The sequence below is a fragment of the Chiloscyllium plagiosum genome, chromosome 24 (genome assembly GCF_004010195.1).
Source record: "Chiloscyllium plagiosum isolate BGI_BamShark_2017 chromosome 24, ASM401019v2, whole genome shotgun sequence".
NCBI lineage: Eukaryota > Metazoa > Chordata > Chondrichthyes > Orectolobiformes > Hemiscylliidae > Chiloscyllium > Chiloscyllium plagiosum.
In genome coordinates, this window is record NC_057733.1 from 37,071,165 (window position 1) to 37,086,826 (window position 15,662).

The 15,662-nt window shown below is 39.8% G+C and overlaps 2 protein-coding genes across 9 annotated transcripts in view; one reads left to right on the forward strand and one right to left on the reverse strand.

Annotated features, from left to right (window-relative positions):
• The window catches only part of LOC122562185 (monocarboxylate transporter 7-like), a 32,324-nt gene extending 19,244 nt beyond the window's left edge, over positions 1-13,080 (reverse strand). For 5 of the 8 annotated variants that reach the window (XM_043714828.1, XM_043714830.1, XM_043714825.1 and 2 more), the window contains exon 1: positions 4,255-4,377. Coding sequence is in view for 2 of the 8 variants with exons in the window: in XM_043714822.1 (XP_043570757.1) it covers positions 4,255-4,489 (235 nt within the window). In the remaining 6 variants the exon portion in view is untranslated. Of the gene's footprint in view, positions 1-4,254; positions 4,506-11,658; positions 11,751-12,166; positions 12,575-13,061 lie in introns of those variants that run through there. The other 3 variants (XM_043714822.1, XM_043714823.1, XM_043714829.1) reach the window with 3 other exon arrangements.
• Positions 1-15,662, forward strand: part of LOC122562188 (archaemetzincin-2) — a 111,064-nt gene that overhangs the window by 64,747 nt on the left and 30,655 nt on the right. The window lies entirely within an intron of this gene.

Sequence of the window (15,662 nt, forward strand, 5' to 3'; positions counted from 1 at the left end):
AAGCTTTCTTCTATCTTTCCCAGTCTCACTCAGCATAATCTTCTGATGTACCCTTTGCCTCAAATGCAGCTAAACTAATTGTGCCAATTACTGTCATTCAGAGTCCAAATTCTCAATCCTTTCCAGGTAAAGATGTTTCTCTGAAATACAGATCTGATTTTTGACATACACTTTATTTTGATCTTTTGGTCTTCATCACCGTCATGTGGAAGCACTCTGCCAACTCAAATGTGAAAGTTTTGGTAAAGACCTCCATTATGTCTCTTCATCTTCTCAATTCAAAAAGGAAAGAGACCCAGCCTGTTCATCTTTTCTTGATTGTTATGATCCTTTAGCTGATTTTTTGCATTACTTCATGTTTATAACATTTCAGAACAATCCACACGACTTACAAGGTAGCCCAACTGAGGATATATTGAAGATGAACCATTAGAGTGGTGTAATTGGAGACAGCATAGTACAGCAAAGGTTGGGAAAGTGAAGATGTGTGGAAGGGTCCTTTATTTATTTGTTGAATTAAGATCAATTGTATCTGGTGATTCTGCCAAATTTGTATATACTTTAGATGTAACCCAACAATAGATTACAATGAGACCAGAACAAAGTTAATTATTGAGTGCTCTGGAAACAAACACATCCAAAATTTATGTTGAACCAAGAAAATCATTACATTCTTGGCCCATGAAAATCAATATTATGTTGCCCTACATGTTTTGCTGCCAAATGGCAAGCAAGTAACAAATTGTTGCAATTAAATGTTGCAGCAGCTTCTCTTACTAAAGTTACTTTATCGTTAAGCATAGCCATCATTGAATTGTAATAAGAATTTGACTTGATTCCTTCCTTTATGAAGGTACAAGACGTCACTTTCTAGAAGGATGGAACAAAAAGATTTTGTAGAGAAAGAGGAAGGCAAACTCTTTCGTCAAGGGCTCCAGAAATATTTGTCAGTTCTACCTGGGTAGTAGATTGGCGGGGGGAGGGGGGGGGAAAAAAGGACTTATTGAAAAGGAAACATTTAACTTTGGCTGTCCCACTACTCCTCCCCTTTCCCCACCAACCCCAAACGTCTTCAGAATTTCTTATTCTATTTCTGATTCTATATACTTCATATCCTTCCTGAGCTGATGTGATTCATGAGACCGTACACCTGCACCCAGTGCCAACAGGTTGCTATTCCACCTAACTTCCTCTTTTGGTCCTAATGGGTAGCTTTGTAAATGGTTCCCTTTCCAGAGATACTATTTCACACTTTTAAAACATTTACCCCCCCCCCCCCCACCCACCACTTAAAAAGTTTTATATCTTGTTTTGCAAACTCTCAGTTTCTAGTTAAAGTTGACACTTCCAAAATTTGGCTTAACTACACTGTATTTAAATCTCTTCAAATCAACTTTCCTTTCATGCTATAGAATTGAAGCAGCCTTACAAAAGTCACAAATGTACCTATGATGGGACTGACCAGAGAGTACAACATCCTCCTTACACTCCTCAACCCCTCCCTAGTTCTATAGGATTGATGGTCTCTGCTTAGTTCAGTTCTTACCATATGACCATCGCTACACATATCTAGCTAAGGTTTTCTTTTCCATCTTCACACTTAATTTTCAAATCTTGGTCTCTCAAGATTCCATCATTGATCCCCTTCCTATACTTCAACTACTTTTGCAGATATGGATGGGTTTCTACATGGACGTTGATCAAATCCAGATATGCCTTAACAGTCTACTGTGCCAGAATGGTCAGCCCACATTACCAATATTCAATCTTTGATGAATCCCAATTTCCACTAGTTAAAAAAACCAAAGACCAAAGTCAGCAAATTAGGCCTCTGCTACAGTAGTCATTATTGTCCCATCTTCCTTACCCAATTATCACCCTTAAGGTGAACCAGACCGCTCATGGTCATGGCACCCTAGTCAGTCTGTAGCAGAGCTTCCACCTCTTGTCACCAAATCGTTCACCACAATCACAGTGTCGAACCACCTGTGTACAAATGGTCATCCATTTTTGCATCACTTGAAGACTCCACTATCCTAATGCTATTCTGTTTGGCCTGCCATTTTCTTCCTCCTACTTTTCAGTTCATCCAAAACCAGCTGTCCATATCCTGTTCCACAAAGTTCAATGTAGCCATATCTCAAAGCTCCTCAGCCATGCATTTGACCACCCTCTTAATTAAAATTTCTGTTTTTTGATCTCTGAACACCTCCTTCCTTTGTTACACCATTACTCGACAAGTTTTTAAACTATGGAGGCCCGATTGTGTAGGCTTTAACATTTTGGCCTCTCTTTTGCTTTTAAAAGACCCTTTCCAAAACTGTTGTTGGCCAATTACGTGAAAGATGCTTGAACATTTTGTTTAATATTAAAAGCTGAAAATGTGTCGCTGGAAAAGCGCAGCAGGTCAGGCAGAATCCAAGGAACAGGAGAATCGACGTTTCGGGCATAAGCCCTTCTTCAGGAATGAGGAAAGTGTGTCCAGCAGGCTAAGATAAAAGGTAGGGAGGAGGGACTTGGGGGAGGGGCGTTGGAAATGTGATAGGTGGAGGGAGGTCAAGGTGAGGGTGATAGGCTGGAGAGGGGTGGGGGCGGAGAGGTCAGGAAGAAGATTGCAGGTTAGGAAGGCGGTGCTGATTTCGAAGCACCGCCTTCCTAACCTGCAATCTTTTTCCTGACCTCTCCGCCCCCACCCCACTCCGGCCTATCACCCTCACCTTGACCTCCCTCCAAGAAGGGCTTATGCCCGAAACGTCGATTCTCCTGTTCCTTGGATGCTGCCTGACCTGCTGCGCTTTTCCAGCAACACATTTTCAGCTCTGATCTCCAGCATCTGCAGTCCTCACTTTCTCCTTTAATATTAAAAGGCCTGTTGCAATAATAGCTGATCTCAATTTGATGGAGTTGTCAAACTTGCATTGAATTTTGGCATTCAGCTGATCTATATAAAAAAGATATTTAATATCTCCATTGAATCAATGAGAGAAAAGTTATGGGGAAAGAGAGAGAAGGGGAATTTGTGCTAATACACTAATTAAAATGAAATGAGGAAATAAAAATGAATATTTTTAAAAGAAACAAAAATAGAAAAGTAATTGCATATAGAAAACAGGATGAATTAAGTTCTCAAGCATTTTAAACTGGATACTGTTAATTTAACTGAGGCAAGTGCATTTCAAAATAGAAATAATTATGTGCATTAAAAAATACATTGCCCATGAATTCAGTTTAATTTGAAAATTGAGGAAGTGGAAATTATATTAATAAGATTTTGAAGGGGTAATTTTCTTCAACTGCCTAAGCTGATGCACAAATTTCATGTATCCTTCCTTAAAACCTTTATATTAAATTTTCTTATTGTTGAAGTTCAAAAATTAACTCTAAAGCTTGGAGTATACAATTTATTTATCCTCTACTACTGGATTAAAGATTATTCTGTCTGTATTATAATTAGATGCTGAGCACTTATTTTTTAAAAATAGCAATGTCTACACAGGTTGTTGACTAAGGGTGTAATTTAAACTTGATCTATACGCTAAAAAAGGTCAGGGATAAGTTAGGCTGCTGTAATACTCAAAGCCACTTTCAGAATTAAAGGTGAAAAACTTATGCTCTTCAAGAAGAGGTAACTTATACATTAATTTGATGTTAATTAATTTGTATAATTGAATAATTTGTTGCCCATTATGAAATTAATGCCAACTTGAAATGTTAGATTAATCCAGATTTCCATGCAAAAAAATACTTTTTGAATTATTTGGAATACACTTCATAGAATAAGTTAATAACTCAAACCCTTCTCCAATCATTCAACATTTACGTGTTTATCCTTTCTACATTTGCTTTTGGTTCTGTTCAGTGCATATATCTTCATTTTACTCAAGCTGCAAACAGTGGCTATAAAACAACTTTCCATAAAAGGCGTTTAACAGTAGTGAAACAAGCATTTACTTTCATCTAAACTTCAGCAGATAATGACATTGAAAAGGAAGAAAACCCTTTGCATTACAGCAACTTGTGCCAAAACTGCACTTTAGAAAATTATAAACAAGCCATAACAATTGTGTGGGATTGCAGCTGTAATTTCCAGTATCTTATATTATTTTTCTTGGGTGTGCCAATTCCAATTGTATAAATATTGTCAGTGCTGTAAATGAAGTCTGCAGGATACTTGTCAAGGCTGATACCTAAATTCTAGCCAAAACCAGAAAAGTGAACATTTCCAAATACTAAGATTGTCAAAGTCCTCCTTACCTGTAAACATCATTACAAATGCAGAGATAGATAATATCCAGGACACTCTGCTGTTGGACACATCGAAATAAGCCATTAGGTCATAAAAGAAAACACCTAATGACTTCATTATGCCATATGTGAGTACTTCTATGAAGAAAAATGCGATGGCTATGATCCAGCCCCAACCTCCATCTGGAGTTTTAGTGTAAACATTGATTGTGCATCCCCTTGTGTTTTCCATGAACGTGTTCATTTCTACAATGTGTTTGCTGCAATAAAAAAGTCTGTTTCAGTTTTTAGACATAGACTAGTAATTCCACTCAAATGCTTAGTCTTCCGAATATTAATGTTGGTTTTTTCATAATTATAATTAAGTGCACATATCACAATGCAGATCTTACGACAGCAAACACACTTTGCTGAAAATATGGAGAGCAGATGTGTTATGAAACTCAAATCACTGAGGCCTATAACTATCTTAAGAATAAAAAACTGAAATGAAAGCAAAATTTTGAGAAGATTTGTAGGTCAGGTTGAGGTTCTGGATGTAAGTTAGCTCACTGAGCTGGAATGTTTGTTTTCAGATGTTTCGTCACCATACTAGGTAACATCATCAGTGAGCCTCCAGTGAAGCATTGGTGGTATGGCCCGCTTTTTATTTATGTGTTTAGGTTTCCTTGGTTGGTGACATATTTCCTGTAGTAATGTCATTTCCTTTTATTTTTCTCTTGTTAACAAACACTACATTGGACAAACGGGCAGAAAATTAGCCACCAGGGTACATGAACATCAACTAGCCACAAAAAAACATGACCCTAGTATTTTTACATACAGATGAGGAAGGACAGTACTTCGACTGGGATAACACATCCATCCTAGGATAAGACAGACAGAGACGCACACGAGAATTCCTAGAAGCATGGCATTGCAACAAACTCTATCAACAAACACATTGACTTGGATCCCATTTACCACCCCCCTGAGAAAATGAAAAGGAAATGACATCACCAATCCAAGGAAACCTAAATAAATATAAAGCAGGCCATACCACCAGTGCTTCACCAGAGGCTCACTGATAATGTTATCTAGTATGGTGACAAAATGTCTGGAAACAAACTTTCCAGCTCAGTGACCAAACTTACATCCTGAAAGCAAAATACTGTGGATGCTGGAAGCCTGAATTAAAACAAATTGCTAGAGAAACTCAGTAGACCAGGCAACATCTGTTAAGTAACAGGTAATATTGAATCTCAATAGAACTCTTCTTCAGTGTTTTTATTGAAGATAAAAGATGTCACAATATTTATCTCTGTAGTTCCTGAACAGGAAAGCAAGAGAGATTTATTAAATAGCTCCATTTATTGTCTCAATATTGAGACTATACACTTAGTAATATTTATAGTGGATGCAGTCAGGCACGTTTGTATCTAAAGATGAATACAACACACATTCAAACACTCTAAAGCCTGTGTAGTATTATGATCAGAAAGGAACTGTGTTTGGACTAATGAGACATTAAAAGGAAATGGGAGTCTCCAATTGTGATAAAGTGAAACTAGAATTATGTGTGCGCAGACAGCTATCTTCAGAAATTCTATGGTAACTTGTACAGAGTTCTTTTTGCAGTCTTTTGATTCTTGTGTTTATTTTGAGTGGTGTAAAATATATATAAAACAAGGCATTTTTATTCTAACATTTTAGGCTTTCCACAGAAATTCTAGCTTTCTTTGCACAAGATTTCTGAGGCAAACCAAATATGATAAAATTTATTCTTTATATCAATGTGAAATGAAATTATTAATTTGTTGTTATTATTGTATATAAAATGCATGTGTTTTGGAAACCATTGAAGTAGTCTAGGCCTCTAGGTTATCAGTATTTTAACAACACATCATTATACCCATTGACCAGTAATCCATACTCCTGGACCATTGATCAGGAGACAAGAGATCACATTCTACCTTGGAAGTAAGTGAATTTAAATTGTTAAGCAAAAAAACGTTAAATTAAAAACAGGTAACCTAGAAATTATCAGATGGTCATGAAAACATATCTGGCTCACGAATATCCTTCAGGGAAGGAAACCAGCCATCCTTGTTTTTAATGCAGCATTGGTCCTGAAATCAACATTCCAAACTTACAGCTAAAAGACTGGGTATTCATGAGTTGCAGCACCCGATTAATATTCTATCAAACTGCCAACTCATCTCTGCAATCATTAAGGAGCTACAAAACTAATTCCGGTTCAATGAAAAGTGTAGAAGTGTGTAAGCAGTCATTATAGGAAGGGCTATGTGATCACAGATTTAAGAAATTGAATGAAAACTCTGCATTCCTGCAAATGGTGGACAATTATATAATTAACAAGAGGAAGAAGTTCTGTAAACATTCTGTAACACCCACATCAAATGCCTGTGAACTTGAGAAGCTGATGGACTTATTAGACCATGAGATGCAGAAACCCAAGTAGACCATTACGGCTATTGAGTCTGCTCTGCCATTATGGCTGATCTGATAACTCCATTTTCTTGCTTTTTTTTCCCATAACTCTCAATTCCCTTGCCGATTAAACATCGATCCACCTTAGTCTTGAATATACTTAATCACCGGCTCTTTATAGCACTCTGTAGTAAAGAATTCCACAGATTTGCTGCATTTGTACAGAAGAAATTCCTCCTCATCTGTCTTAAATGGGTGACCCATTATTGAAAGATCATGCCCTGTGTTAGAGGCTCTCCCACAAGGTAAAAGAACCTTTCTATGTTTACCCTGTGAAGTCCCCTAACAAAGTCATTTGTTGCAGTAAAGGTGTCTCTTTCTGGACTCCAATGAGTACAAGTCCAATCCACAACCTCTCATCATAAGACAGTCCCTCCATACCTGGTATCAATCTAGTGGCCAGTCTCTAGACTGCGCCTAATGCAAACATATCTTTCCCTAGATAGGGGAACCAAACAGATCACAGTATTCCAGCTGTGTTCTGAACTGTACCGTGTTCAGTTTTAGCAAGACTTGTTTATTTTTTAAAAAGCTTCATTCCCTCTGAAATAAAGTCCAACATTCCAATTGTCTTCCTTATTACCTGCTGAACTTGTATGCTAGCTTTTTGAGATTCATGCGTGAAGACACCCAAATCCCTGTGCTTTAGTTTTTTGCTTCCTGTCAAAGTGCATGAATGACTTATTGTATTCCACCTGCCACGGTTTTGCCTGCTCACTTAATCTGTCTTTACTTTAAAAAAAAAAGGTAAGTGGACTATGGACAATTTGCAATGACAAAATAGACCCTAGGTAGGGGGAGCATTTTGATAGCTGACCATCTTTTATCTATTGTACATAAACAGGGAATGTCTCTGGGAAGTAATTAAAGGTGTAAATTTACATTCCCAGGTGCTGATAACTACCCTTCATTTTCATTAAAAAGTGGTCAAGACCTGCTCAGAATTAATTTGCCTCATGGAGAAAGAAAGACCATAGGGTGTTGTGACACAGTGATAGTGTCCCTGCCTCTAGACCAGAACAAAACTCAAAGGTTTATGTTCATATCCCATCTTGTATTAGAGGTGTCATAACATATCTGAACAGGTTGATACGGTGTTGGGAACCTGTGGTGATCGTGAGGCAGTGAAAGGTAGCATGTGTAAAGAAGAGAGAGAGAGTGTGCAGGTATGTGTTGGTACCCTATAAAGGGCGATAAACCCTATGGGGGATGGTGTGCAGGTAACAACTCTTAATGCTTCCTCCTACCATTTTGACGAAACAATACTTAATCTAACACTTCTCAGAATATCACAGCAAGCTACCTCTTTCTTTTAAAGATCATCTTTTTTGAGAATGTATGTCATTGCAACTACATAGTTTTGAAAAAGCAAATGTTTATTTTAACTTATACCTATGAGGAAGCATGCCTAGTTTCAGAGTCAGAGTTTTTAAATAGTTCCAAAAGAGGCTATTCAGCCCATTTTGTCTGCACCAGTCATCAAACATCAATCTATTCTAATCCCATTTTCTTGACCTGTAACCTTATATGCTAATCTGTTTCAAGTGCTCATCTAAATATTTAGTCATAGAGTCATGGAGATATACAGCATGGAAACAGACCCTTCGATCTAACGGTGGCATGGTGGCTCAGTGGTTAACACTGCTACTCAGCAGCAGGGTCCCAGGTTCGATTCCAGCCTCGGGTGACTGTCTGTATGGCGTTTGCACATTCTCCCAGTATCTGCGTGGGTTACCTCCAGGTGCTCTGGTTTCCTCCCACACTCCAAAGATGTGCAGGTCAGGTGAATTGGCCATGCTAAATTGCCCATAGTGTTAGGTGCATTAGTCTGAAGGAAATGGGTCTAGGTGGGTTACTCTTCAGAGGGTTGGTGTGGACTTGTTGGGTCGAAGGGCCTGTTTCCACACTGTAGGGAATCTAGTCTAATCTAATCTAAACTTGTTATGCCAGCCAGATAGTTGAAATAAATCTAGTTTCATTTGCCAGTATTTGGCTCATATCCTTCTAAACCCTTCCTATTCATACATTTCCAGATGTCTTTTAAATATTGTCATTGTACTAGCCTCCACCACTTCCTCTGGCAGCTCATTCCATACACGCACCACCCTCTGCAGGAAAACGTTGCCCCTTAGGTCCCTTTCAAATTTCACACCTTTCACCTGAAATTATGCCTTCTAGTTCTGGACTCCCCCACGCCCAAGGCCCTTGTCTATTTACCCTATTCATACCCTTCATGATTTTCTAAACCTTTATGAAGGTCACCCCTCAGCCTCTGACATTCCAGGAAAATGGCCCCAGCCTATTCAGCCTCTCTTTATAACTCAAACCCTCCAAATCTGGCAACATCCTTGTAAAGCTTTTCTGAATCTTTTCAAGTTTTACTCTTAAAATGTCAAGTGTTCCTGCTTCTACACTTTTAGGCAATGATTTCCAGATATCTACTACTTTTGGGTGGAAAAGTTTTTCCCCCTCAAATCCCCTATAAATTTCCTGCTCCTTGCCTTTTTAAAAAAAAACTTTCCCCCCTTAGTATCAGGGTCAATAACCAGAGCTGAAAATGTGTTGCTGGAAAAGTGCAGGTCAGGCAGCATCCAAGGAGCAGGAGAATCGCGTTTCGGGCATGAGCCCTTCTTCAGGAAGGGCTCCTGAAAAAGGGCTCATGCCCAAAACGTCGATTCTCCTGCTCCTTGGATGCTGCCTGACCTGCTGCGCTTTTCCAGCAACACATTTTCAGCTCTGATCTCCAGCATCTGCAGTCCTCACTTTCTTCAATAACCAGAGACAGAGCTTCTCCCTGTCCAGGCCCCTCAAATTTCTACAACTCAATTAGATTCCCCCATCAGCCTTCTCTGCTTGAAGGAACATGACCAAGCCCATGTCATCTCTTTTTGCTGAACTGCTTCTGTTCAGACAACATCCTGGTGATCTCCTCTGCATCCTGTATGCAATCACATTCTTCTTAAATTATGGTGAGTAAAACTGAACATAGGACATTGGTTAGGTCACAGCTGGAGTACCTTCAGCTCCATGAAATATTATTCCTGGCATCGGCAGCATCTTAAAAGTGATTGGTTTCCTTCAGGCTGGGGTGAAGAATCTGACCTCTGTAATTGTACAAGTACCAGTGAGGGACCCATAATTGTTTGAACTTCATTGGGTGCATTTTCTTTTTTAAACTCTGCCAACTGAGCAGTGTCATTTACAAAGGGAGATCTGCTGTATGTATAATGTGCCCCACTTTACCACTGCTGTCATGACAGAAAGTGTGATGCATAACACATCACCACCATGTTTGGTAACACCAAACAAAAATTGCTATGTGGCCAGAAATAGATGGATTAGTCATTGTCTGATTTTCATTCCCCACCTACTGAAATTAAGTAATTTGAGCAAAATCTCTGAAAGTACTTTGAATTAGTAGCAATTAAGATCCTATTTGGCAGGAATGAATTATGAATCATAGAAGATTAATATGCAGGTATAGCAAGTAATTAGAGAGGCAGATGAAATGCTGACCTCTACTGAGAGGATGCTGAAATATAAATGTTGAGAAATATTTCTACAATTGTACAAGGAATTGGTCAGACTGCACCTGGAGTACTATGTAGAACTTGACCATATTTGAAATATATGCAAGCATTCAAAACAGCTTAGGGATGGTTTACCAGGCCAACTCCTGGGGTAGAATGGTTGACCAAGATGAAGTTTATAAGACTGAAACATTATCTTGAAATGTAATATTTTGTGGGGAGTCAACAAGGTAGATGCTGTGAGGATGTTTCCTCTCCTGGGGAAAATCCAGAACTGGAGATTTTCATGGAGGAATTTCTTAGTGTCAGTAATCTTCCAAATGCGGTTCCATAGATAGTAGTGAGGCTGGGCATTGAATATATTCAAAACTGATTTGGACATATTTAGGATCAATAAAGGGATTGAGGAATTATTTTCAGAAGGTGCTGTCGTTAGGGAATTGGACTTAAGGTTACAACCAGGTCTCAGCCATGATCTTATTGGACAGCTGAGCATGAGGGAGCTGATGATATAGATAGTTTTGTCAGAGATATTACTTGTCACAAACCGTGGTCCCCATTTTTTGGAAGCCAAATAAAGAAAAGGTCTTGCTGATCAAGAGAATAAAACATCTAAATAGCGAACTTGCAGTTTAATTGGCAAATTTGAAATGAACAAAAACAAAACAATCGTAACTTTTAAGCGATTATACACGTCCGGTAACGGCAGTCGACACAATGTCACCATTTTTACACGTCAACCTCAGCCAAGCTCAAAAGTTTTACACTGGCAAACTGCTTCCCTCAAATAACCACAGCAGTGTGGGGATGAAGGGCTGATTCGTTTCTTACACCATCTAGCGGCCAGGCAGTAATGGCGAAGAGAGCTGCACGCAGTGCGACTGAATAGCTGCAGGAGCACCTTAGTGGCAATGCACTTACTTCCGCGCACCCAGATGTTGGCTCCTGTCCGTCGCGCTAGCTAAATTAGCATTTTATTTAAAAATGGCAAGTTCTTCATGGCAGATGCGAACATTTATAATCACGAAGGTTAGATTGGAAAAGTTGGATCATAGTAGCGGCTGTATCGTAAACGGCAAAATGTATGACAACTTTTACTTTCGATAAACACGGGAGTCGGTGTCAGCGAGAGCGCCCCACTTCGATCTCCTGATGGGAGAAATGAGGTAAATTGCTCAGACACTTCCTCTCCTGGAAATTCAACTGTACAGCAGCTCGGAAATTAACTAGAGCCACGTTTTAAGCGCCCCGAACCAATTTATGCCATTTTTTGGGTAAATTGTTAATGTAAAGATATATGATAGAATTTCAGACAGCTATAAGATTTCTCGGGTGACATTATTTGCTCGGTAACGTAATTCGCGCAATATCACCCCTAAAGATCTGTACTCACCAGCTGAATACTGCAATTCTTCCCAAAATCTGCTGGAGATCCCTGCAATGCCACTCAAATTTAACTTCAAGTTGTCGACCCGACTTTTGGGGCTAAATAACAAAGATTAAAGAAGAAAATAAAAGCTTCCAAACAAGTCATATTATTCACAAAATGTAAACCGTTTCGAGTGTATGGAGGAGGTAGAAATTAGAAAACATTAAATTATAAGCTCCAGGAGATGATATTTACGTGACAGTCTGAAGGATGCCAAAACAGTAGGAAGAACAAATTTAAAAAATAAGTCTAATGGATCTGTACAGTTCTAGTGTTTTAACATTTATTTAAGAAAAAAAGGACTCTAATGCTGTACGTCATTCCCTGGACACAGAGTGCTATTTGTTGATCGGATGGGGAACACCACGACGATTTTCCTGAAGCTTTAAGACCGTACCAATATTAACAATTGGAACTAGAAAGGAAATAAAAAAATTGGAAGTCCAGCTCCTCTGTGGACAGAAGGACTTACCTTTAATGTACCCCCAGCCAGGCAAAACGTACCGAGTTTGCTGATATTTGGTCGGATACATTTGGTTACGACCCTAACTAGATGAACTATTTTAATATTGCTCCTCTTAGCTGAATTTTGGAAGGGCTGGTGAATGCAGGGGAGTCCCAGTGGTCTGTCCCTGTCTAACCTGGATCTCACTCTGTCCCTCGGCTCCCTCCGACCCCGTGCTCCTAGTTCTCTCCTTTCCTCATTACCCCTGTCTCTCCCCAGATTTTGATCGTCTCCTGCCCCCTCTAAAATTACTTGTTATTCATCTTCCTGCTGTTTTATACCGGCTCCAGCCGGTCTTTTGCGCACACACCGGCGTGCGCGCCCCCCTCTCTCCATCATCTCCGCGTGCGCGCACGCCAGCGTGGACGCGCACCAGCATCCTCTGGCTGGCGCTCCCTATTTTCCGGGCGATGCGGCACTTGCCCCAGCTGCCTCACCCCCGTCCCCAGCCTTTGGGAGCGCGCCCCCGTCTCCAACTGCGGAGTTGGGTGGCCGCGCATCTTTCTGGCAGCATCCCCCGGGAGCGCGCGTCCGGGGGGTTCGCGTGCTCGAAAGCAGTTGACGCCGGGTTCAGCAGGTTTATACCGGTCCAAAGCGAATTGAAAAACAAAACCCGGATCGTACTGTGGTTCCACCTTAAGATGGAGTTGATGAAGAGGTAACATCGGAAAGAGAAATCTTCTTGCCATTTTCAAACTGCTTTGTCTCTTTCGCCCTCTCCTCCCTTCCCCACTCCATCTCCCAATGCCTCCGAGAAAAGGTTCTTTATATTAAAAGTTGCATTTTTTTTCTTTGCAACGTTATCTCTTCGTATCTGGGGTTCTTCCCCCTGTGGTTAGAAGCCACCTTCAGAGCCCAATACCTTCGTGGAAGTTTGTCCCAATTCAGAATTTTTTTCCATTCAGTGAAAACCTGCCTTAACACCCTCAGCGCTGTCGACATCTTGTCACCTCATTGCAGGCGAAGGTGGATGTGACTATTGTAGGAAGATCTAATTGGCACAACATCCATGCTTTGAGCTGCTTTGGCAATTATTATTCATCCAGAAAGCATTAGTGATTACGAAAGCCTGGTATAAAGTCCTTTTTTTTAACTACTTAGGATAATTAATTAACCAATTGCTAGTGATCTTACTGAAGGAAATTTCAAGTGCTCACCAGATTAAGAAAGGAGGTGAAAAACACTGATGATTCAGGAACAAAAACAGAAAGTGCTGAAGAAAACCAACAGGTCATGGAGAGAAAAACAGAGTTAATGTTTCAAGTCCAGTGGCCATTTGGCTGAACTGAGGATTCTGAGAGTTGGAGTACATTCCAAAGAGTGGTAACTGAACTTGGAAATCATTCATAGAATTGTTCTCATACAACTTGAGGCCATTCAACTCTTCATGATTGCCAGGATTCTTCAAATGAGCATCATTATTTTGTGGCAGCGTCCTGCTTTCCCCCCATAACCTTGTGCATTATTTCTATCCAAATAATCATCCTCTTAAATGCCTCAGTTGAACCTACCTACACCACATTTCTGGGCAGTGCATTCCGTATCCAAATGACTTACTGTATGAAAATTGTTTTTTTGTCCCTCACATCACCCTTCTTTACCACCTCACTTTAAATCTATGCCCTCTTGTTCTTGTTCCTTTAGGAACATGGCATTTACGAGAACAACTGTATTTGTATTATCACTTTTATCACAGTTAAACGTCTCAAAGTATTTTACAGAAATGTTCTCAAACACACTGACACCAAGCCCAAAAGACAGTGAGAGATGATATTGGGTCTAAGGAGCAAAACGTTGAATCCATTTGGGTGGAGATCAAGAATAGTAAGGGGAAGAAGTCACCGGTGGGAGTAGTCTATAGGCCATCCAATAATAATGCTACAGTGGCACAGGCGATCAATCAAGAAACATGTGATGCATGTAAGGATGGAACGGCAGTAGTCATGGGAGACTAACATGCACATTGATTGGCTGAATCAAGGCTGTCTTGAAGAGGAGTTCATAGAACTCGTCCGTGATAACTTTCTTGAAAAATATGTTACTGAACCTACAATAGTGTGTGCAAACTTAGATATGGTCCTACTGCTTCTCGGATGCTGCCTGAACTGCTGTGCTTTTCCAGTACCTCTAATCCAGAATCTGCAGTCATTGTTTTTACCTGTGTACTGAGACAGGTAAAACTAATGATCTCACAGTTAAGCATCCTCTTGGAAAGAGTGATCGATCACAATATGATCAAATTTCAAATACAAATGGAGAGTGAAATAGTATCATGTAAGACCAGGGTGTTATGCTTAAACAAGGGAAACTATAATGGGGGGGGAGGAAGGATTCCGATAAATTAGACTGAGAACACACAAAGTTATATGGTGGAACAGTGGAGGACTTTGAAAGAGATTTTTCACAGTGCTCAAGTAAAGTATATTCTGGTCAAAAGCAAGGATAACAAGGGTAGGAAGAGTCAGCCTTGGATAACCAAGGAAATGAAGGAAGGCATCCAATTAAAAGCTCAGGCTTACAAAGTAGCCAAGAGTAATGGAAACAGGAAGATAGGGGAAACTTTAAAAAGCAACAAAGAACCAGAAATCAAGCAATAAAGCAAAGAAAGATAGATTATGAATGCAAACTAGTACAGAATATAAAAAACAGGTAGGAATTTTTTTTATAAATATATAAAATGAAAAAGGGTGGCTAAAGTAGATGTAGGTCCCTTGCCGAATGAGAAAGAGGAATTCATATTGGGTAATGCTGAAATGGCCGAGGCCTTGAATAACTATTTTGTGTCAGTCTTCACATAAAGATGTGTCTAACATGCCAAAGAATGATGTCAAGGATATGATGGGATAGTGTTAAGTAAACTTGAGGGGCTAAAGGTAGACAAGGCCCCTGGTCCTGATGGAATGCATCTCAGGGTGCTGAAAGTAATAACTGAAGTTATAATAGATGTATTAGTGGTAATTTACCAAAATTCACTGGACTACAGGCAGGTCCAGATGGACTGGAAGACAGTGAATATCATGCCACTGTTTAAAAAAGGGTGTAGGCAAAAAGCAGGTAATTGTTGGCTAGTTATCTTAACAACTGTAGTCAGGAAAATGCTGGGGCCTATTATTAAAGAAGAAATAGTGAGACTTCTGGATGAAAAGAGTTCTGGGCAGATGCAGCATTCAGGAAGGGAAGGTTGTTTGACAAATGTACTGGAGTTCTTTGAGGATGTAACAAGCATTGTGGATGGAGGGCACCAAGCAGATGTTGTATACTTGGATTTCCAGAAGGCATTCGATAAGGTTCCACATAAAAGGTTCATCCAAAAGATATGAATGCATGGAGTTGCAGGAAATGTACTAGCATGGATAGAGGACTGGTTAATCAATAGAAAGCAGAGAGTTGGGATAAATGGGTGTTTCTGTAGTTGGAGATCAATGTTGAGTGGGATGCTGCATGGGATGGTTTGGGCCCATAA